The sequence below is a fragment of the Octopus bimaculoides genome, chromosome 18 (assembly GCF_046866305.1).
Source record: "Octopus bimaculoides isolate indiv1 chromosome 18, ASM4686630v1, whole genome shotgun sequence".
Lineage (NCBI taxonomy): Eukaryota > Metazoa > Mollusca > Cephalopoda > Octopoda > Octopodidae > Octopus > Octopus bimaculoides.
Window position 1 is genome coordinate 35,987,200 of NC_142945.1, and position 23,172 is coordinate 36,010,371.

Sequence of the window (23,172 nt, forward strand, 5' to 3'; positions counted from 1 at the left end):
TGAAATATAAACAAAACTATTTCGCTCCCAAAGTAGTATATGTGCGTGTGTGTGAGAGTGAGAGGTGGGAGAAAGATGAACGATTTAAAACAAATAAATGATTTAAAATAAATATATTTGAATTGTTGTGTGAGAAAGTATATATAATCTCATTATAGAATATAGTGTCTTTCAAAAACATCGTATATTTTAAACTATATCTCATGTTTAAGAAAAAAAAATGCCTTTTACATTTTACACTTACTCTGTCTTAGTTACATTTTCATTCCTAATACGCTTTCAGCCTCCCTTTCCACTATTTCGTTCTTTTTTTTTTTTTTTTTTAGACGCTAGCAAAGTAAAACTCTGTCTTGCTTAGAAAAATTTGCTTTGATTTCTGTCTGCCTTACCCACTTTTTTCATTTTGGGGGGGGGGGGGACGCTAGCAAACACTGTATCTGCCCCCACTGTCACAAACACACTATTTCTTTCTCTCTTTCTTTCTCTCTGTGTCTGTCTGTCTGTCTCTCTCTTTCACGCGCGTACGCACAGATTTGACTTCGCCATGTCAACAATCTTCAAAATTGCTAAAAGTTTATCGATTTTTACAGGTATACGCGGGTACCTCTGAGAGAGAAAGTTCACTAAAATGCACATAGGGTCATTCCGAATCTTCTCCTAAAATTGGAGCGACATGCGTGCTAATTTGTGGACGTGCATAAACCACATTCACGTACACACACACACAAACGTCCTCTCTTTTATAGATATTGATTTGCGTTAAAGCGGCGAGTTGGCAGAATCGTTAGCACGCCGGACAAAATACTTTGCAACATTTCATCCGTCCTCACGTTCTGAGATTAAATTCCGCCGACGTCGACTTTGCTTTTCATCCTTTCGGGTCGATTAAATAAGTACCAGTTGAGTACCGTGGGCGATGCAATCGACTTACCCCTCTCCGAAATTGCTGGCCTTGTGCCAAAATTTGAAATCAATATGTATTTGTATCTATGAATAGATATATACGTGTGTATGCCTGCTTGTGTGTTTGTTTGTATGCATCTGCATATGTGCTTCTTACATGCATCTTCAATGAACAACCGATTTCCAGAAACGCTTACAGTATAGTTTGCCTCCCAAATTCCTATAAAAGTGAAGTTACCTTTGCCTCCCTCCCTAACTCCTTCCCCTTTCATTCTTTTCTTCCTTCCTCTGTCTCTTCCGTTATCCATCTATCCATATATACATACACACATTGAGATTTACTCACGCTCTATTAAAGTTCCGTGAACATCTTTCTATCGGTTAGATGGAGCAGTTAAAACAATTACTGTTGCTAAGTTCACACAAACTTAAACCATTTTGATAAAAAGCTATTTTTACTAGTTTAATTATTACCTCCGCCTTCGCTAAAGTGGAGGTATTGTTTTTCAGTCGTGTTTGCTTGTTTGTTTGTCCGTGGACAAGATATTTCAAGAATCACTGGATGGATTCGAATGAAACTTTCAGGGATGTTTAACCTTGGGAATCGCACGAACTGATTAGATTTTGGGATCGATCCGGTACCGGACAAAGATTCTGGATAATTTTCCGTTTTTTTTTTTTTTTTACTTAATTTTTGAGAGCGGTCGGATTCATTTTTAGTATTCTCGTTTGTGAGAGAAGTCGAGTTTATTTCAGATATTCTCGTTTTAAAAAAATCATCGGCTAATCGTTGAGAGGATGTTGGTGTTGCCTTGGCGGAGGTTTGCGCTGAGTGCTCTTGTTTTTAGTAGCTTAATCATAGTCTTACTTGTGAAAGCAACGAACATGAGACCCTTACTATACATTGCGTTTCAAATGATCAACTACGTAACATTTTAAAAAGATTTTATTTAAAAACTACTCGTTGGAATTCAATGAAATTTCCACAGAATGATGGTAACAGTTATATGCGTGTGGTGCGTAAAAAAACATGAGGTTTTACACAAGAGTAAACAAACCGCGACCATTTGCATGATTTCCACGAACTTTCAGTGTTCCAAATTATTAACGAGTGTTCTGATAATCGTGTAATTATGGGTCGTAATGTGACTTAACTCCTTCAGAGAAATATGGCATTACATTTAAACTTGCGAAACGTATATCAACATTAGAAATATCTAAAATATTGGGAAGATATCACTAAACTTTGAAAAGATTTGCTACAGCTTCTACGAAGATACGTAAGAGAGTCGACAAGGGTCAATCGAGGGTTGTTTCTTAGCAAATTTTGCTGCAACGGGCTTATCCTACAGAGAACTTTTCCGGTTACTTTTGGGTATCTCCTTACACACACACACACACACACACACACACACACACACACACACACACACACACACACACACACACATATGTGGTGGTTGTCTACTCCTTATGCAGAGTTTGACCATCTCCTGTACCTACATCTTAGAACTATCATGGCATCTGATGTAGCTTTTTAAACCAGACAATGTTTTGAAAAGACAACTGCATAGATTGCATATCCAATTTGGACCACCAAGAGTTGCAGTTAAGTTTTGATCTTTGTGAATCTAAAACGAAATCCCTAACAAAAGCATATTAGTCCTTGCTACATTCAGTATATTTTGGGGTTCACGGATTTACCGTCTTTCAGTACTAATAGTGGATTCTATTTTTTGTTGGATGTAAGTTTCACTAATAGTCCTGTGAAATTTTGTTGCTTGAGGATTATAGGACATACCAGAAGAGTTTCTGTTAGTTGCATGCATATTTCTCTGTATTCTTTTCAGTATGCGTATACGAATTATAACTAGCATATGAGTTACTAGAACAAAGACGAATGCAGCAAAGCATTCAAAACTATGGCATAATGAGTAATATAAATTGTATCATTTTTATCTTCAGAAAATAGGCACTCTTCACCAAAGAACTCATGCGAAGGGATCTCTATGTTTTGCGTGCTATGAATAACAAGTACTGGCAACTTGAAGATAAGAGACAAACATAAAACTAATACTAAAATACTTGGCGACTTTTCATGCAAAAAGTATCGATTGCCGTATCAACATACTCGCACACATGTATCAGCTGCTATAATGAAAACAATCAAGGATGAATTGGATAGTCCTATTGCAATAATAAAGCGCATCAAGCGACACACATCATCAGTGTGAAAGTTCAAAGGAAAACACAAAATTACAATTTCCAAAATAATACATATGAAGCAAGTTAAAAAATCACAAAAAGAAAACGCTGTCAGGAACAGTTTTCTCGAGTTTATAATAATACATATATATATAACAATACTAATTCCAATATCCCCGTTCACCATAATAATTCCCATAAAAATAAATGCAGGAAAATAGGTGTCCACCAGTACATCAATCAACCGTTGCAAGATGTTGGCAGACATTTTTGACATTTCTTCTGTTTGTATCAACTTCCATGGAATCCGTTTTCAATTTTGGTGTTCTCTTTGAGATCAGTAGAAACTATCTGGAAAGATGAAATAAAAATTATAAACACATGCATGTAAATATTGAAATTATAGGAAAGAACTGCTTAGGAAATTATTTATCAAAGAAAGCGGATTGCCACAGAAGTAGTTTAGTTAAATTTTCTATCAATATTAACCGATAGTTTTGTAATACAATGAAAACAGATGATTTATGTTTTAATGAGTTTAATAATAGTTGACCATTTCATCATTAGACTTTCTGATATTTTTGAGAAAGCCAAAAATTACTGAATTCTTCATTTCAAATTCGAAATGTGATTTGAGTAGTACATTTTAGCCATTGTAACATTAGAATACAATTCCTCGTAACTAACGAAAGAATAATACTATAGGTTACTGCAGTAAACCATTGCATTTACTGCAGTAAAACATATTGCATGCCTGGCATATACAGCTACAGAAAAACCAGTTTCCCCTGAGAAAACTGGTTTTTCTGTAGCAGTGTGCGTATCTCTTTCAGTGTAAGTTGTGTATGCTTAAGAAATTGTCCTATTCAAGAGCATTATATAGTTCCTTCTACTTTTGTTTTAGTTCTTATTCAGAATTATTGATTTCTTATTCATATAGACTGCATTGTGTCATATGTGAACCACATTTCGCTTGTAAGTTCCATTTCTGGAATAGCCTAGAATGTTTTCCATGTCTGGTACACTATACACTTGGTGCACTTTATCACGCCACAGGCTGCTCGGACGTTCTCCCATGCGAAGAAAATAAAGCTTAAATTTCTTTTAGTTTAGTTACTGGATTCTATTCCGCTATGAAATAAGGCACGAACGTCATAACATATCGCGTGTTATCGTTTACTATGAATGTACGGTATTTGTAACAAATAAATATCTTCTGTATTGTGATAATTTCTTTTCGTCTTTCTGCTATTTATATTTCAGTTTCCAAAGTAATTAGTGATATATGTTTATTTCCCTTGTATGTCGTTTATATAATTTCTATTTTTGTACTCTTGTGAAGGTCACACTCTGGTACTTCCTGTTGAAACGGGATACGTTATTACTAATGAAATAAATGTGAACTATTCATGTTCATTGCATTTTCTTTGCCATAGAAAGATGTACCATCACATTATGAAATATTGAGGAAAGGGATTTTGCCCATTAAGAATCACAGACACGAGTATCGTCAAACACTCTAAAGACAGGTAGTCGTTAGACAGGTAGTCGTATGAACAATGGAGAAATACCTTGCAGTATTTATTCCTGTTTCTGCGTTATGAGTTCAAATGTCGCTGAGGTCACCTTTTCCTTTTATCTTTCTGGGGTCGATGAATGAATAGCCTAGGGTGATGGAGTGGTGCACTTATTTAAGCGTCAGAATGGTGCACTCATTTAAGCGTCGGAATGGTGCACAACAATATGAAATCAAATGACTAAAATATTCCGTGTGTATTTTTATCGCGTGTGCATTTGTTAGACCCTATTATGAACAAATTCTACACTCACTAATATACTCAGAAGGTCATAATCGAGAAAATGAACCATTCGACCATTAAACCAACGAGAAATCCTGAACACCAGAGCTGTGAAACCTTTGTTTTTTTTTTTATTCCTAATCTCAAAATTTTTCTGATTTCAATAATCTTAAAAATAAATAAAGAAATACAAAAACATAACCAGAGTAATAATAACTTAATTTCTGATTTAGGCAAAAGACCAGTAATTTTGAGAAGAACAAAATTGATAACATTGATTGACTGGTACTTTGTTTTATCGGCTCTAGAAAAGAAAAAATGCAAAGCTGGCACTGGTACACAGAAAGCATCGGATGAATTACAAGGTATTTCCACCGACGTTCTAATGATTTTGCCGGCTCATCACCTAACACAACAACAGCAAAATGAAATGAATAATAAGCTTATTATACAACAAGCTTAGTAATCAAAAATCGTAAATCAAATATTACGAGCTAATTCGCTTAAATATTACATGCCCGACGGAATAGACAGAAAGAAGTATAGATTCTTTCTTCCTGTTCCTTTTCTAGTTTTTCATCCATTAACTCTTACATACACTTTATAAAGATCTCTCGAAATTCTATATGCATCCCAGTTTCCTAATATGATAATGAGAGAGTGCTTTTATGTATTTGTATATATATATTTACCCAAAATCACAGAGTAGGAGTAGGACAGAGTAGGAGAAAGAGTAGTATAAGTGAAGGGAGAGGAGAGAAAATAGTAATTCAGTGAAGGAGAAGTAGTGAGAGTGATAGCCCTGACTGAGAGAGAGCGAGAGAAAGTAATAGCAATGAGAGAAAGGAAGTGGCAAATTGCGTGTCGTGTATCTTCTATTTTTCTCCTTCACAACACATGGAGGAGAAAGGAAGGGGTGATAGATGAATATCGAAGGAAGAGGTGAAAAAAATTAGCGTTTCAACTGTGTGTGAGTATATGTGGGTATATGTAAAAGGGAGGTATGTGAGTATGTGCGTGTGTGTGCGTGTACGTTTGTGCGTGTGTGCGTGTGTGCGTGTGTGTGTGTGTGTACGTTTGTGTGTGTGTGTGTGTGTGTGTGTCTGTGTATGTGCAATGGAAATAGGATGATGAACGTTCAACGCTGAAAAGAAAAATCAAACAGCATTTCAACACTGTTCGAGTATATGTGTGCACGTACAAGGGAAGTATGAGTATGCTTGTATCTGTGATTATTAATTACCTTATTTAATCCCTTATTTATAAATAAAATACTACAATTAGCTGTCATTTTTGACGGCACAGGGTCAGCTAGTGTAATTTATAAAACAACGCTCCATATTTATAAAGATTTGAATTGTTCATACAGTGACAATAAAATGAAACTTAAATATCCTTTCCTCGGTCCTTGCTTAGCCCTTCCTAAACTGCTTCAAATGTCTCTTTTATACAGCTTCTTCAACTGAATAATGAATGTCTATCTTTTATACAGCTTCTTCAACTGAATAATGTTTGAGCTTTGTTTTCTCGCCACATTCAAACTAGTTCGCATATATGCCCCGCAGATAGAAACACTTGTTGTACGAACATAAACTTACTTTCGATTAACCTTTCCACGTAAATCATAAACCTACATCTTTGTTGGGCTAGTTTATTCGTTTCAGTCATTTGTTTCAGTCAAAAGACTGTGGCCATGCTGGGGTAACGCGTTGTCGGAGTTTTAGACGACTGAATCGACTGCAGTACTTATTTTTTGTTAAGCCTGGTACTTATTCTATCGGTCTCTTTGTCGAACCGCTAATTTGCGGGGACGTAAACACAGCAACACCGGTTATCAAGCGGCGGTAGGGTTACAAATACAGACAAACACACACACACACGCAAACACACAAATATACATACACACACATATATATACGTATGCGTGCATGCATGCATGTATGTATGTATGTATGTATGCATGTATGTATGTATGTATGTATGTATGTATTATGTATGTATGTATACGACGGGCTTCTTTTAGCTTCCGTCTACCAAATTCACTCACAATGTTTTGGTCGCCCCGAAGCTATAATAGATGATACTTGCCCACGGTGCGATGCAGAGGGACTGAACCCAGAACCATGTGGTTGGGAAGCAGGCTTTTTACCACATAGCTGTATTAATTTCTACAACATTTATGGAATTCAGTGTTTGTTACTTAAAAAGAAAACATTGTGTTGATATGTGTTTTCGATAGCCTACATTTTTAACAATTCTTATGATTCCATTTTTGTAGCATGCAAAGTGGCTTAGGGTGCAAATATTTCAACATTCCTTCACACAGTTATTCCAGTATCAATGCAATTGATCATTGCAGAGTGCATAGTGTTTCAAATTCCAGAAATGCTTAGCGTTTCCCAGAGCTGTAAAGCTCCTTGCTATCTGTTATATATTATTTTATATATTTACATCAGATATTTCGGTCTATTATCCCACCCAAAAATATATTTTCATATATTCCTTAATATACGTATTATCTATCATCACATGTACTTGAGTGTTTATTTTACAATTTTCAAACAACATAATCTCTTTTCTGTTCTAGTTTAATAAAACTTTATCTATGTCATTAACCGTTTAATTTTTCTCATTTTTATTGCAAAAATCTCCAAAAGGTACCGCAAATTCTTACCAGAAAAAAAAAAAATATTTGTGGTTTGCTAGTAATAAAATTTCAATATATTTTTATACCGCGCGTAAACCCAAGCTATTGCAATACCTGGGGACCAGGTCCTGCAGTAACCTGGGATTCATAGGTACTTATGCTATCGTACCTCTTTTTGTCGAACTGCTATCTTACGGAAACCTAAACAAACGCTCACCGGTTGCCAAACACAAACACAAAAGTAAAAATATATACACACACATGCATATGACACATAATATGTGTGTGTGCGTGTGTGTGTGTGTAAGTGCGCGGGCGTGTGTATGTTAAAAACATATAATAAATGCACAAACAAACAGAAAACACACGCAGATGTTATCGGCCAGAGGGTCACGCGCAATTTCGCGCCTGCAGCAATAATATTAATCCACTTCTGGTGACTTCGGCCGCATGAGGCTGCCGGGAAATGGCAAGCCAACGAACAAGGGACCAAACATGATAAGAAGTGATTAAACAAACAAGAAGTAAATATGCAAAACAGAAACTGGAGATACGAACATGAATAAATGTGATTCAAGATGTGACCATTTGTGGACGGACGAGGGACAAAGATGATAACAAGCAAGACGAAATGTGAACATACGAAAAAACTGAAATAAATAAACAGAATACGGCCTTAGGGAGCTGCAGAGGTCGAAAATATGGTTAACGCCACGAGGAATATCCTAAAATATTAGAAACAAAAGGACAACAGATAGACAGCGAGACTTCGGTATCTCCTGCAAGTCTTCTGGACGGTCTCCCTGTTTACGTTGATAAATGCCGCAATAATCCTTGCCTTCAGTTCAACTTTGGTATTACAAGAAGTTTTGTTGGTCTCCCGCTCAATTGCGCTCCACGCGTAATAATCAAAGGGGCTGTAGTCTGGGGAGTTAGGTAGCCAGATGTTAGGTATAGTGTGGTCGCAGAAATTTTCTGACAGCCATCACTGGGTTCTCCTGCTCGTGTGGCATGGTGCAGAATCCTGTTGCCAGACATAGGGTCTTCCAGCCGCCACCCTCTTGACCCAAGGAAGCACTACCTCCTCCAGGCACTAGATGTAGGCCTCCGTGTTGTATTTGAAGCTGTGTGAGAAGATGAATGGAGACATAACGTCGCCATCCCTAGTGATCACTTCAAACACCATGATGTTGACTGGATGCTTGATTTTTATCACTCTCGGTACATGTCCTCAGATTTCACTGTCCTCAGATTGACACCCAAACACTCTGAAATGTTCGTATTGGAACTTCCGGCGCGAATGCTAAGCAGTACAGCATGTCGTTTCCAAATTTCTGGTAGAGTGAATTGCGTGATGGTGCTGTTTTTCTCACAGACAGTGCTTAACTGACCCTACTATACTGTGTAGCCGACAAAATGAAAAACAAACAATGCGCGTACGCGAAATTAAAACTATAAAATGGCGACAATTTACCCATCGCACCCTGTACATACATGCATACATATATATTTGTACAACGAATTGCCACATAGTTGTCGTCTAGCAAATTCACTCGCAAGTCATTGGTCGACTGGGAGTAGCAGTAGAAGACATTTGCCCAAGGGACCGCAGAGCGACACTGAACCCGAAACTACATGCTTGTAAAGCGAGCTTCTTAACAACACAACCATACCGCATCCTAAAAAACTATGCATGATTTCCTCTTCTTCTGACCTCTATAATCATTTTCAGTCCCTTCTTGGATTATTCCAGCATCACTGATTGTATTTTTTCTTTTTTGCTTCCTAATATTAGCCAACTTACTTTAACATTTTCAGTATATCCTTTCAGTCTTTATATGTCCATATTTTATAAATTCTCATCCGTCCACGGAAGTATGCATACGATTCTTTCATTCCTTTATTCTTTTATTCTTTTACTTGTTTCAGTGCTTCCCTGGGTCAAGAGGGTGGCTGCTGGAAGACTCTATGTCTGGCAACAGGATTTTGCATCATGCCACACGAGCAGGAGAACCCAGTGATGGCTGTCAGAAAATTTCTGTGACCACACTATACCTAACATCTGGCTACCTAACTCCCCAGACCACAGCCCCCTTGATTATTATGTGTGGAGCGCAATTGGGCGGGAGCACCACCTTAAGGGGTTATAGTCGAATGAATCGACCCCAGGACTTATTCTTTGTGAGCTTAGTACTTATTCTATCGGTCACTTGTGCCGAGCCGCGAAGTTACGGAAGACGTAAACACACTAATATCGGTTGTCAAGCGATGTTGTGGTGGGGAGACAACCACAGAAACAAACACAAATATATATATATATGTATGTATATATATATATATATATATATATATATATATATATATATATATATATATATATATATATATATATATATATATATATATATATATATATTTATATATATATATATATAATATATAATATAAAGTGTAGTATATTGCCACTTAAGTGTGGCTGACCCCTAGGGGTGGATGTTACTGTTGCTTTTAGCCCCAGGAGGACATCTCCTCCAGCTGGCTTATCGACACACTACTGTGCTCTGTTTGCCAAGGGAAGTTATCCCTCCTATCATGATCTGTAGCACGAACGGACCCGGGTTTCAGGGTTATTTCCCTTCGTCGGGTCCGTTCGTGCTACAGATCATGATGGGAGGGATAACTTCCCTTGGCAAACAGGACACAGTAGTGTGTCGATAAGCCAGCTGGAGGAGATGTCCTCCTGGGGCTAAAAGCAACAGTAACATCCACCCCTAGGGGTCAGCCACACTTAAGTGGCAATATACTACACTTTATCGTGCAGTTACTGTTAATACTTCATTTAGAGAATTAACATATATAATATATATATATATATATATATATATATATATATATATAAGAGAGATGACCACTAAGTGGACATCCATTAAGCTAGAAGTAGACCCCCTATGGTCTTACCACTAAGAAAATATTGTTCTCAAGAAAATTTAACAAACGCCAGAACGTAAGCGAGCAAGACAAATGAAAAGATACAAAATATATCAAAATGTATCTTTTCATTTGTCTTGCTCGCTTATGTTCTGGCGTTTGCTAAATTATCTTGAGAACAATCTTTTCTTAGTGGTAAGACCATATGGGTCTACTTCTAGCATGATGTATGTCCACTTGGTGGTCATCCCTCTTATATGTATGTAATGTAGTTTTTCTGAGTCTTCAGATTTTTCAATATGCTAGGCCACTGGTTTTAAATTGATATTAATCAAATTAATATTCAGTTTTTCATCCTTATTATTTAAATTTATATATATATATATATATATATATATATATATATATATATATATATATATATATATATATATATATATATATATATATATATATATATATATATATATACATACAAGGTTCTTTCAGTTTCCGTCTACCAAATCCACTAACAAGGCTTTGTTCGGCCTGAGGCTATAGCAGAAGACACTTTCCCAAGGTGTGGTGCACTGGGACTGAACCCTGAACCATGTGGTTGGGAAGTGGGAAGCAAGCTTCTTACAACACAGCCACGCCTCTGCCTATGTATAACTATTTTTTTTTAAGGTCCAAGGATGGTGGTGTGACTAAAAAGCTCGATTTGCAACCATGTTATTTCGGGTTCAGTTCCACCTCGGACGAGTGTCTTGTACTATAACTCGTGCCGACGAATGCCTTGTGAGAGAATTTGGTAGATGGAAATTGTATGGAAGCCTATCAAATGTTTTGTATGCGTATGCGAGTATGTGTGTGTGTGTGTGCGTGTGTGTGTATGTGTGTGTGTTTGCGTGACTGTACGTAAGTGTATGTGTGTGTATATCTTTGTGTTTGTTTTGTCCTTCACCACCGGTCGACAACCAGTGCTGGTTTGTTTACATACCTGCAACTTATAACCTAGCGTTTCGGCAAAAGGAAATTGATAGAACAATTAAGTACAAAAATTTAAAAAATAAAAACTGGGGTCAATTTTTTTAACAAAACCCTCAAAGGCGGTGCCCCAGCACGGATGCATTCCAATGCCTGAAAGAAATAAAAGATAGCAGATAAAAGATAGAATATTTTACTTTTTGTAGGTATTTTACAATCCCTTCGTGATCTTGAACTAACTACATATATTTTTGTGCATAATTTACGTTATACAATAATTTAAATACTTTTAAGAATGGCAGATATGCTTCGCCGTTATTGTTTTCTTCGTTCACTATTTTCAAACTTTATGTTTGTTATTCATTTTTGAAAATGTTCTTGGATTCTTTTGTTATCGTTCTTTTATATTTAAAATTATTGCAATCGTTAACATTCCTGTAATCGCTTTCATATGCTACAAAACTGACTCTTGATATTATTTACTAACAGTCAGCTCAGTGTCGATATTGAAATTCCCACAAGTGAACATAAGGTTTTGAATTGCTTTTACAAACATATCTTTAAGTATATCAACATTTCATCTAAGGTTTCTGCAAATACGATTCCCGTTTACATTCTTCTTTAATAGAAATTTCTATTGTAACACATTCAAACAAGTTATCAGAATACGATGTCGTGTCTTCTACCATCGTGTAATTGGTGCCTTTTTATAGCCGCATATAGCACCATAATGTTTTCATTCTAACTCTTCATCTTTCAATAAAGCATTTCATATCCATTTAGCCATTCAATCTAACACACACTATTTTTCAGAGCAGATACACCACTCACAGGGCCGATATACATCATTTTCAGAAGTAATATAGCTAGTCCCAGAAATGAATTGCAAGTGCATAAGGACGTTAAAGAATGCTGAAAAAAATTGGATCCATAATTCTTGCGAATTACTAGTTGTGTTTTATATTAAATTATTGTCTTGTTTTAAGGCTAAAAGCATTTCTGGTCTATGGCTTTTTAGAGAATTAGTCAGCATGTTAGAAGCAAGAGATAAATATCTCTCATATTATATACTACTAGCTTTAAAAAGAAGGCATAGCGTGGTCCTTGATATGTAATGTTTGAGTAAAACACGGTATGGTGGCGACAGGGAAGCTTTTGGTGATAGATTAGAATTAATTTGGTGTTAAACAACAACCACAAAAAACAATAAATAACAACAACAACAAAAATAGCAACAACAATAACAACGTCAACGGCGTATAACTCAGCTTGGTAGCTACTCTAAGTATTTTATCAATTTCGTAGCTACTTAAAGTAATTGTAATATTTTTGTCTGATATCTTTCAGTAGTTCACTGTTTGTGCCTGATGCAGATAGCTAGAGATAATATTTATACAAGTACACACATACACACGCGTGCACGCATAGATATTCACTCTCAAATACGTGCGCGTACATAGACGAACACACACACATATATATATATATATAAATAAATATATATATATATATATATATATATATATATATATATATATATATATATATATATATATATATATATATATATATATATATATATATATATATATATATATATATATATATATATATATATATACATGTATACACACACATATATGTATATATGTGTATGTATGTATTTATATATGTATATATATATATATATATATATATATATATGTATCTTCACATATATTACAAGCATAGGATAGAACATACGATAGTATGAATTTTATTGCAGTTATCATTTACCTGCAGCGAAGTGCAACAGATATCGATTGAAATGAGGTGACACAACTAGCTGTATCCTGTTTCTCGAAAAATTACTGAAAGACTCTGGGAAAATATCGGACAATTGGGCATATCGTTAGAGGCAAAGTAAATAATGAAATTCCCAAACTTTCAGCAACAACTTAATATTATATAATCAGTCCTGATTTCAAAGTGCTTCTCGTGTCAGGTTCCGAACCCTAGATAATAAGTAAAATTACCTCTTCACTGACACTGTTGCAAGTCTCTTCTGACCCGGAACATTAACGCATGCGAAAGTAGCAGAGTAAACTACATTACTATCTCCACCCAAAATAGGATACTGGATCTTGCAGCACTGGCCCTCTGGTATATTATTCAAATGTTCATGTAATTTGCGAATGGATGGTCAACCATGATTAATTGACAAACTACCCCAAAACCAAGTTTTGTGATGAACTGGGAAGAAAGTCTTATTTATCTGGGGGAAACAGCTCTCTAACACATGACAAGTCGATAAAAATATTTAATTAACAGAGCGCTCGGCCAGTGGTCAAGTTCGATGATATTTTAACTATTTCTTAAAGCTTATGAGCACGAATGCACCCGAGTTACAGGAGGAAGAAATCTTGGTGTATAAGCTAGAAAAATTCCAAATACTGACCGAGAACACCGTTAGACTTTCAGAATCTAGGAGAGTAGTTGCATGTTTAACAAACATAAATGAGACATGCTGGAGACATAATATGCGGCAAACAGAAGCAAGCGATTAAAGAAATTGGATTCTTTGGAAGTAGAAGAAAGAAAAATTTTCGTCTAAACTTTGATCATGTTCAGAAAGAGTCATCGTTTTGCAGTTACATCGTCAGAAAGGAGAAAGCTTAACAGCCATACTGGTTTATTCAACATCGATTATGAAGGTGTATGAAGAAATGGAGAAAGCAATAGACAATAATAAATCCATGGGAGATTGTAATCCTGAACAATGGGAAATTGAAAACAAAAGTAGTAAAGACCAGATATGATAAAGGGCAATTCTTGACAGATTTTGCTGATAGATAAAACTTAGTAAGTATAAACACTTCGCTTGAGAAAGAAGGAATAAGCATTGGACGTGGTAAAGTCCAAAAGGTCAAGCAGAGATCAGAAAGGTTTTATCTTAACTTGTACAAACAGCGTTGGCCGGGACTATGGAGTTACTGAAAGAGTAGATATTATCTTATTATCTTATATTATTTTGAGTTTCTTTACCAAGGCGCAGGTGTGGCTATGCGGTTAGAAACTTGCTGCCTAACCATATTGTTCCAGATCCAATCCCATAGCGTGGCACTTTAGGCAAATGTTTTTGTTAAGCCTGGACCGACTGAAGCCTTGTAGGTGGATTTGCTAGACGAAAACTGGAAGAAGTCCGGTGTATGTATATGAATATGTATGTATGCATATATATATATATATATATATATATTAAATATATACTTTTATAAAACAAATTTTACAAAATATATAGTATCTGTTAACAGTCTTAGCCAAAAACTCACAGTTGAGTTTTTGTATATATATATGTATACATGCCTCTTAAAGGATAGAGCTCAAAATCAATGCATTGAATCAGTGTATCTAAGTATAGGTATATGTGTGTGTGGGTGTAGGTGTGGGCATGTGGGCGGTGGTGTGCGGTGCGTGGGCGTGGGCGGGTATAATTAATGAATTAATTAATACACTATCGTTATAGGAAGATCCGATAGGAAATATTGATGTACATGGGGGATGAATTTTTGGCAAGGGATTTTTACGCTGTAAACCGGGCGGTGTACGTCGCTGGATTTCGGTTGACTGGTTTGTTTACATTCTGTAAGAAAATAACGATGGTAGGTTGCGTGCCGTCGATTATTCTTTCACCCTCTTGGATGATGTGTGTGTTTTGCTAATAATAGTATTGGTGATGGCAATAATGCGACCCTGATGAGATGGAGTATCCAGAAATTTGTAATATGTTGTAATTTGTTACAATATTTTACGAGACATCTTATGATGTGGTTTATTTTTCCGGGATACCCTATTGAAATGTGCATAGGTTTGGCTTATTGTGGTTGTTTCTGTTATTATAATTGTTGCTGCAATAAAGTATCTTCAAGGCATTGATTTTGAGCTCTATCCTTTAAGAGGCATGTATACATATATATATATATATATATATGTATGTATATATATATATATATATATATATATATATATATATATATATATATATACATAATTGCATATATGTATCTGTGTGTGTCCTCCGCTACCGCTTAACAACCAGTGTTGGTTTGTTTACGTCCCCGTAAATTCGCGGTTCAGCAAAAAGACCGATAGAATAAGCACCAGACTTAAGGAAAGAAAATAAGTATTGTAGTCGATTCAAGCGACTAAAAATTCTTCAGGGTGGTGCCCCAGCATGGCTACATTTTAATGACTAAAACAAGTAAAAGAAAAAAACGATAGCCATGTGATATCTAGTGACTTCCAAATAGCAAGTCCTCTCCAATGTCATACATGAATGGCTTTCACACTCAGAACTTAGAAAAAAAACATGTTTTTTGATATCAGTAAAATCTTCGATTGGATCAGATTAAGTTGCCTGCTCTTTGGCTTCATTCTTCTCTCATCACTCACTATTTCAACACTTGGTATCTTCAGAATCTTTCCTCTCAACTCTGATATGAACAAATATTTACATTCTAACGTGTTATTGGGCACTTTACTTTAAATTGTTTGTCCCTTCCAGTTTTTAAAAATTATGTGTGTGCGTGTGTGTGTGTGTGTGTGTGCGTGTGTGCGTGTGTTTGTGCGTGTGTGTGTGTGCGAGAGTGTGTAATATATAAAAGCATTTTCGCAGATACACAGATACAAACATACATGCCACACGCAAGCGCGCACACGCACGTACATACATGCATAAACGTTAAAGTCTTTTCATGGTGGCTCCTAATCAAAAGGTTCTTTCTCTTGTAGAGGAAACCAACCGTTACTCCACAACGATCTTTCTCGACGAAGGCGTCTTCTCACGCATAACGCGTAAGTTCTTTTTTCCTATCGTTACTACGCAGCCCTTTGCACCTAAAGGCTTGCTGGAAGGATTTCAAACAACGTCAGCCTCATATCCAAACATAGCCAAAACTTCCACCATGTCTATGCTTCTTTTATTTTCCCGCAGACACCAGTTTGAAGAGAAATATCAACAACTTCCTTCTGACCGAACTCAAAGCATGTGTGAATGCTATGGACACGACTCTTTCGTCCAGAATAAACAGTAAAAAAAATAATAGAAAGAATATCTTTGTACTTCACGTCATATATTAATCCTATCAACGACATTAAAAACTACTTATTGCACATATGAATACATATATCAAAACATATCAATTTAAATTGCTCATATCACTACACACTGCATTCATCAGTATAAGTCGCACATATCAATATATACTGCACATATTAATACGTATAGCATTTAATATACGTATCACAATATAAAGCGGCGAGATGGCAGAATCGTTAACACGTCGGGCGAAATGCTTCGCCGTATTTCGTTCGTGTCCACGTTCTGAGTTGAAATTCCGTCGAGGTCGACTTTGCCTTTCAATTTTCCGGGGTCGATAAAATAAGTACCAGTTGTGTACTGGAGTTGATGTAACCAACTTACTCCCTCCTCCGAAATTGCTGGTCTTGTACCAAACTTTGAAATCAACATATAAATCAGAAAATATTGCACATAACAATTCATATAAGCACACGGCATTACAATCTCATTTCTCTCAAACAATACTCGATAAAACCCATACAACTGTTTCCAATGCTCTTCAATCTCTGCGGATTTCTCATAGAAACACCATATTCAAAACAGCGGAATGCAGCACAATGGCTAGTAACTCTCTGCTGTGACAGAAGCTATCTAACTCTAAATAGTTTAGGCCCACATGAGAATGCTGTTGACCCTTCAGTGACGCAGCAGTTCCTACACAAACAAATATTTGGGATCGTATTCTGAACGAAGATAATCATACTGATTAACAAGGATTCGCTCATCAAAACATTTCTATGACAAATTCTCTTACATTCTCTGTGCTTCTTCTATCTAATTTCACTCCTACTACAACGACTTTTACTCTTCTGAACTAAACAGCTGCAAAATTATACTTACACAAATCTGTCTGATTACCTTTTTCCTAACTCTTCTTAAACTGATGGAATTACAATTGTCTGGAATTCCCTTTCTGCTACAGATATTTAAGCTACAGATATTTTCAGTAATTCATTATTTAATCAGAGTAAAACACGAGACAAACGTTCACAAACCCTTATAAGTTAGTTTTCCGCGATAAAGGGAAAAACCTGACGTTTTAGGCTGAGATTTTTTTCATCAGAGAATATGTATTCTATTAGCGTATCCTATATATAGCAGCTACATGATGCGGTGATACGCTTACTGATGATGAACTGTGTATCACGATTTCGTTTCTTGTTTGGACATCCTTGCAACATTCTTCCACACTCATCATCATCATAAACCCCGTCACATTACTGCTCCGTGTCCTAGGGCTCATGGGACCGGCTACTGCTTTCTATAACGTATAAGTGACTGAGATCCCAACATACCCCTGAACGGGAAGCCAGACTGTTGCAGGATTACTCATTTTATAGCTGAATGAACTAGAACAACATGAAATGGAGTGTCTTGCTCAGGAACTCAAGACAATCTTGTAAGCAACAAACACCCCAACCACTTGGCCACATGCCTTCTCTTCAACACTATCCACTGGGAAAATATGAACAACGTAACTTGTATGTCTTTTATGTGAAGTAGCCCTCCCAGTCTCCTCAGAAAAAGCAGCGCAAAGCCGTCTGTTATGTACTACTCACTTGTATCCATGGTTAAAACATTTAACTCACAAGTTTCTTAAATGTAACTTCTAGTAAATCATACACACATATCCTGACTGCTGTCAACAAAGACCATACGGTAACCTTGTCATATTGCAGTCATAGTTTGGAGTTCAATTCTTCCCTTAGATATAAGCATAAAATGTTTGGAGTTTCAGTGTTTTCATTTTTAAGCCCAAGCTTCAAATGACAATGGACATTATTGCCAACCCTCTGACATTAGGATGCACAAGTTTTCAATATTATCATGGTACGCCAGGATTCATTCATTCGACCACGCACATTTTATTAAATTTAAATATCAGTGCAACTTCTGTTACTCTTAAAGTAATCTTTTGTCTAATTGTGAAAGCGGCGAGTTGACAGGATCGTTAGCAACGCTGGAAAAATTGCTTGGCGGCGTTTCGTCCATCTTTACGTTCTGAGTTGAAATTCCGCCGAGGTCGACTATGCTTTTCATCCTTTCAGGGTCGATAAACTAAGTACTAGTTGAGTACATTGGGCAATGTAATTGACTTACTCCCTCCCATCAAAATTGCTGGCCTTGTGTCAAAATTTGAAATCAATCTTTTGTCTAAGTGGACTGAGACAACAATCTGATTTCATTTTTTCTCTAGAACTGCTTGCTACACAACGAGCTGTCGGAGAAGCCTCAACATTGTCGCTCGGACCTTCTAGAAATAGCAATCAATTCTCCCTCAAATCATTTCTTTCTGTCATCTAAAAAGAAAATGAATGGCTGAATAATACTGCATAGACTGTGTGGAAAATGCCAGGGATAATCATGGACGAAATATTTGTGGTCATAGATAGTATGTTGAGTTAAAAGTTTTGTAATATTTGCTTTGCTCATCAAGTTACAACACAAGCAGCCGAGCATATAAAGTAGCAGCCATGGTGTTGTACCGTCTGAAGCCACCTTTCCACCAGTTTTTTTTTATCCCACTCTGATGTCAGTTCTTGTTCTACGTGGAAAAGAATTCCTTCACAGAAGCTTCCACTACTTCTTGGTTGATGAAGCGTCGTGAGATTTGGGTTATAGATCGGAAGAAGTAATAATCCGACGGAGTTAAGTCCGGACTATATGTTGAGTGTGGCATCAATTCGTTTCCCTCAAGTATCTGGAATCTACTTCGGGTCATTCGAGCAGTAGGAGTTCTTACATTGTCTTACTGAAGAAAGCTCGCTTTCTGTCAACCAATACCGGGTATTTTTGCCCCACACTGGAATACATCCGCTCCAGCTATTTGGAGTACAGGTTTGCATCGATGTTTCGACCGTCCGGAACGAACTCGTAATGAATTATCCCCTCATAATTCCACCAAACGCAAAGCATCATCTTGCGTTTTGAAACGCCCATGTTTGGCGGTCGGCTCCAGAAATTGACCTCTGATTAACCACTCCTTATTCACGTTAGGATTGCGAGAAAATTTCTCCTACGGATCCATGAAATAAAGTATCAATCAAATACTAAGGTAGATTTAATTGGTTGCTGATTTATGCCAACATTTAAGAAGCTAGTGCAAATCTTTCGTCACACTACCAAGGGTGGGAAAGCGAAGACTTTGGAGTGATGTATATCTCGGAGTAGATTGTTGTCTCATCAATATTATCCACCTGTAATAATCTTTTCTACTATAGAGACAAGGACTGATATTTTGGGAGATGGGATTGCCGATTATGTAGACTCCAGTTCTCAATAGGTACTTATTTCATAGACCAATAGAATGAAAGGCAAAGTCGACTTAGGCGGAGTTTCAACTCAGAACGTTCAGATGAACGAAATACCGCTAAGCATTTTTTCCGACGCGCTAATGACTCTGCCAGCTCGCCGCCTCGTAACATTCTATAATACTGGTTTCAAATTATGGCACAGAACCCAAAATTTTTGAAGTAGGAGTTATTCGATTACACTCCGAAAGGATGAAAGGCAAAGTCGACCTCGGCAGAATTGAGCACTGAACGCTGAGACGGACGAAATGCCGCTAAACATTTTATCTGGCTTGCTAAAGATTCTTCCATCTCGCTGCCTTATAACATTCTATAATGCTGACAGCAAAATACGCGCGTGCACGCACGCACACACACACACACACACACACACACACACACACACACACACACACACACACACACACACACACACACGTACACCTACATATATCCATTCTCCCTTTCTTCATTTCTCGTTCACTCCCCCTCTCTCTAAATCTAGGTCTGCACTAAACGGTATAACGCATAAAGAAGAACAGTTATTTTTACTCTGTGCAGATAGAAGTTCATTTCACCCCTGGTACTAGAATTCTCTCCACATCTGACCACAGTAGAAAAAAGTGATGTTTTCAGGGAGAAGCAGCTCACATAAAATGACTTCCTTCTAATTGTTGTTGTTTAGCCCCATCTCAGACCTGATCGAGTGAACCTATGAACAAAGGCTTCCCAGCCGTGGCCGCTCTGTCTCAGGACTACATTATCCAACGTCTCCCTTTTTTTAAGATGGTAGGATGTGAGATGAAGACTTGGCTGCAATTTCTAGCAGATTTAGCAGTTATGTAGTGGCTGCTTTGTTCAACATAAATATTGAATGAATAAACAGTTATGTGAATAAAAAGATGTGAATGTTTTAGCAATGATGATCAGGAAACGAGAACTAAATGTTTTCCTTTAGTTTATACAATACATAGTTATATGAAGAAAAAAAAATCAACCACATGATGTTCAAGTTCATTTCAAATTCATATTTTCTATTAATACTAGCTATATACTTACCTCGGCGAAATATTTTCTCAAATAATTTGCATAATTCTCTCCGAAAGCGGATATTTAAAAGTCCATAAATGAATGGGTTGGCAACGCAGCTCATGAAGTATGAACGAATTGCTATTTCGTATGGAACATAACTTTTGCTTTCTGGAGAAACTCCCTGTCTATGAACAATTGTCCACAAGGTTGCAATATAATGAGGCAAATAGCTGATAATCCAGACTAAAGAAACGATAAAAAATACTATATTTGTTTTTTTAATTAACTTTTCTTTTTCTTTAAATGCTTCGTTAAGTTGATCAATCTTATATGGTTTCATTGTAACGTGATGCACACTAACGTTATCCTGAGCATCGTTAACTTCTTCCTCTGAAGGGTCTCTTGGACCTTCATTTATTTTCTGTAATTCTTTCATCCTTCTCTTCTTATATCTCCAAACACACAGCCCAATACGGTAATACAGTACCATGAGAATGTTAAAAACTAAGAGATTCAAACTTAGCAATGTGCAATAATAATATAGAGGGTAGACTTCATGAATATTGTCCTCATCATATGAACAAATTTCAACAGTAATTCCGTACATGCCAGTCCATATCGTTCTTTTGCCGAAAACCCAAACTGCCGGTATGGATAACAAGAAGGAGATTAAAAACATAAATGGCATCATTTTCAGTGCCAGGCGGCGAGATATATGTTTGCGAAAAGGTTGGCACACTCGCAAATATCTTTCTACTACTATACAGAAGATAATTTCTGAGGCATATATTGTTCCTATAGCGAAACTAAAATTTTCCAAATGACACAGGAATTCACTATAAAAGGTCATCGAGTAACGTAGAGAAATAATGTCAACAGGCATATATATTGTACAGCATACTAAATCACATATGCCAAGAGCTGCCACAAAAAAATTTGTTGCAGTTTTCCTCATTTTTCGATAAAATATATAAACTACAGCGCTGTTTCCGAGAGTACCTAAGGTCATACATACTGAAATGTAAAGTATTATAGGTACATTTAAAGCTAATTGTTCGTCATTTAACTTTTCTAAAGCATACTCTCTCTTTTCCTTGTCCATGTATTGATGCCAATATGTCAAAGATATATCCACGTCTTCCTTGCTTTCGGCTTTTTCCATGAAATATGCTTTACAAATTTTGAAGAAAACCTTTGGGTTCTCATAGAGTATGATAATATTTTCAGGATTTGTAAAAGATACTGATATATAAATATTGTAGTTCCAAAAATTTAGAATATTCAACTTAAAGGCAACATATTAAACTGATGTAGATTGATTGATATGGCTAAAAGAGAAAAATGCTTGGAATATTATTTATAAATGTGAAAATGTAGATATTTGTAAATGGTGTCGTTAAAATTTAAATCACTGCCAGTTGCTTTGATTTTATGTTTAGAAAATATTTTAACTGTGTAATGAAATATCTATTTACTATTCTAAGGCAACAAATAATCGTTGGATTTCTATTTGTATAATAAGAATTATGTTCCATTCTTGGACTAAAACTTCTGCAAGAAGTTAAAGCATTTATCGAATTATTTGAAATTCGGATGTGACGCCATTGTGACGTTATAATAGTGTTCTTGATAATAACAAAACAATGGCGTAGATGAGACTTATGTGACTATGAGACTTATGTGATAAAAATTTATTCTATGAAGCCAAGTCGAACTGACCAGAAAGATACGAAAGAAAAATAACATGGAAAAATATAAATGCTGGAAACCCCTTGGTACACATACATATTATAACTATTTAATAAGTCGTACGAAGTGCTTTCTGTAAGCACTACAGTTATGATTCTCAAAGTTGTTACAAATGTTATTTTTTTTTTAATCACTGCCGATCTCGCATGATACCTTCTCATGCGAAAACCGTAACTCAAAGACTAGATTTGCTCGTTAGAAATAGAAAACACTTCAGCCCCGATCAGTTGCTGAGCTTCTATAAAACTCAAAATATGAACTAACAAACGTTCAAATTGTATCGACCTCTCATCACCTCGTCGACTTGTTCACATTGCATAGACATATCTGTATTGCACCAACTTCTCGTCAAATGACGAGCAGCTCCACCTCCTCCTTTGGCAATAAAAAAAAACTCTTTGAACGACTCAGATTACACTGAGAAAGGAAAGACACACCGGATTGAGTAATTCTAAAACAAAAAACTACGATAATCATGCGTTTGTGTTTTATTACCAGCATATTACTATACCCAATACATTTAACATACAATTG

General features: G+C 36.3%; 1 protein-coding gene across 1 annotated transcript; it reads right to left on the minus strand.

Annotated features, from left to right (window-relative positions):
* Positions 1 to 3,224: 3,224 nt before the first annotated feature.
* LOC106867956 (RYamide receptor) lies at positions 3,225 to 22,807 on the minus strand. Its single transcript, XM_014913036.3, has 2 exons — positions 20,917 to 22,807; positions 3,225 to 3,459 (listed from the first exon to the last, which is right to left on the minus strand). The coding sequence occupies exons 1-2, from the start codon at positions 22,049 to 22,051 to the stop codon at positions 3,446 to 3,448; spliced, it is 1,149 nt and encodes a 382-aa protein (XP_014768522.1). The 5' UTR covers positions 22,052 to 22,807; the 3' UTR covers positions 3,225 to 3,445.
* Between the last annotated feature and the right edge of the window lie 365 nt (positions 22,808 to 23,172).

Coding starts and splice junctions, on each gene's coding strand:
- LOC106867956 (XM_014913036.3), bottom strand. CDS start 22,051: ATGGAAAAAGCCGAAAGCAAGGAAGACGTGGATATATCTTTGACATAT.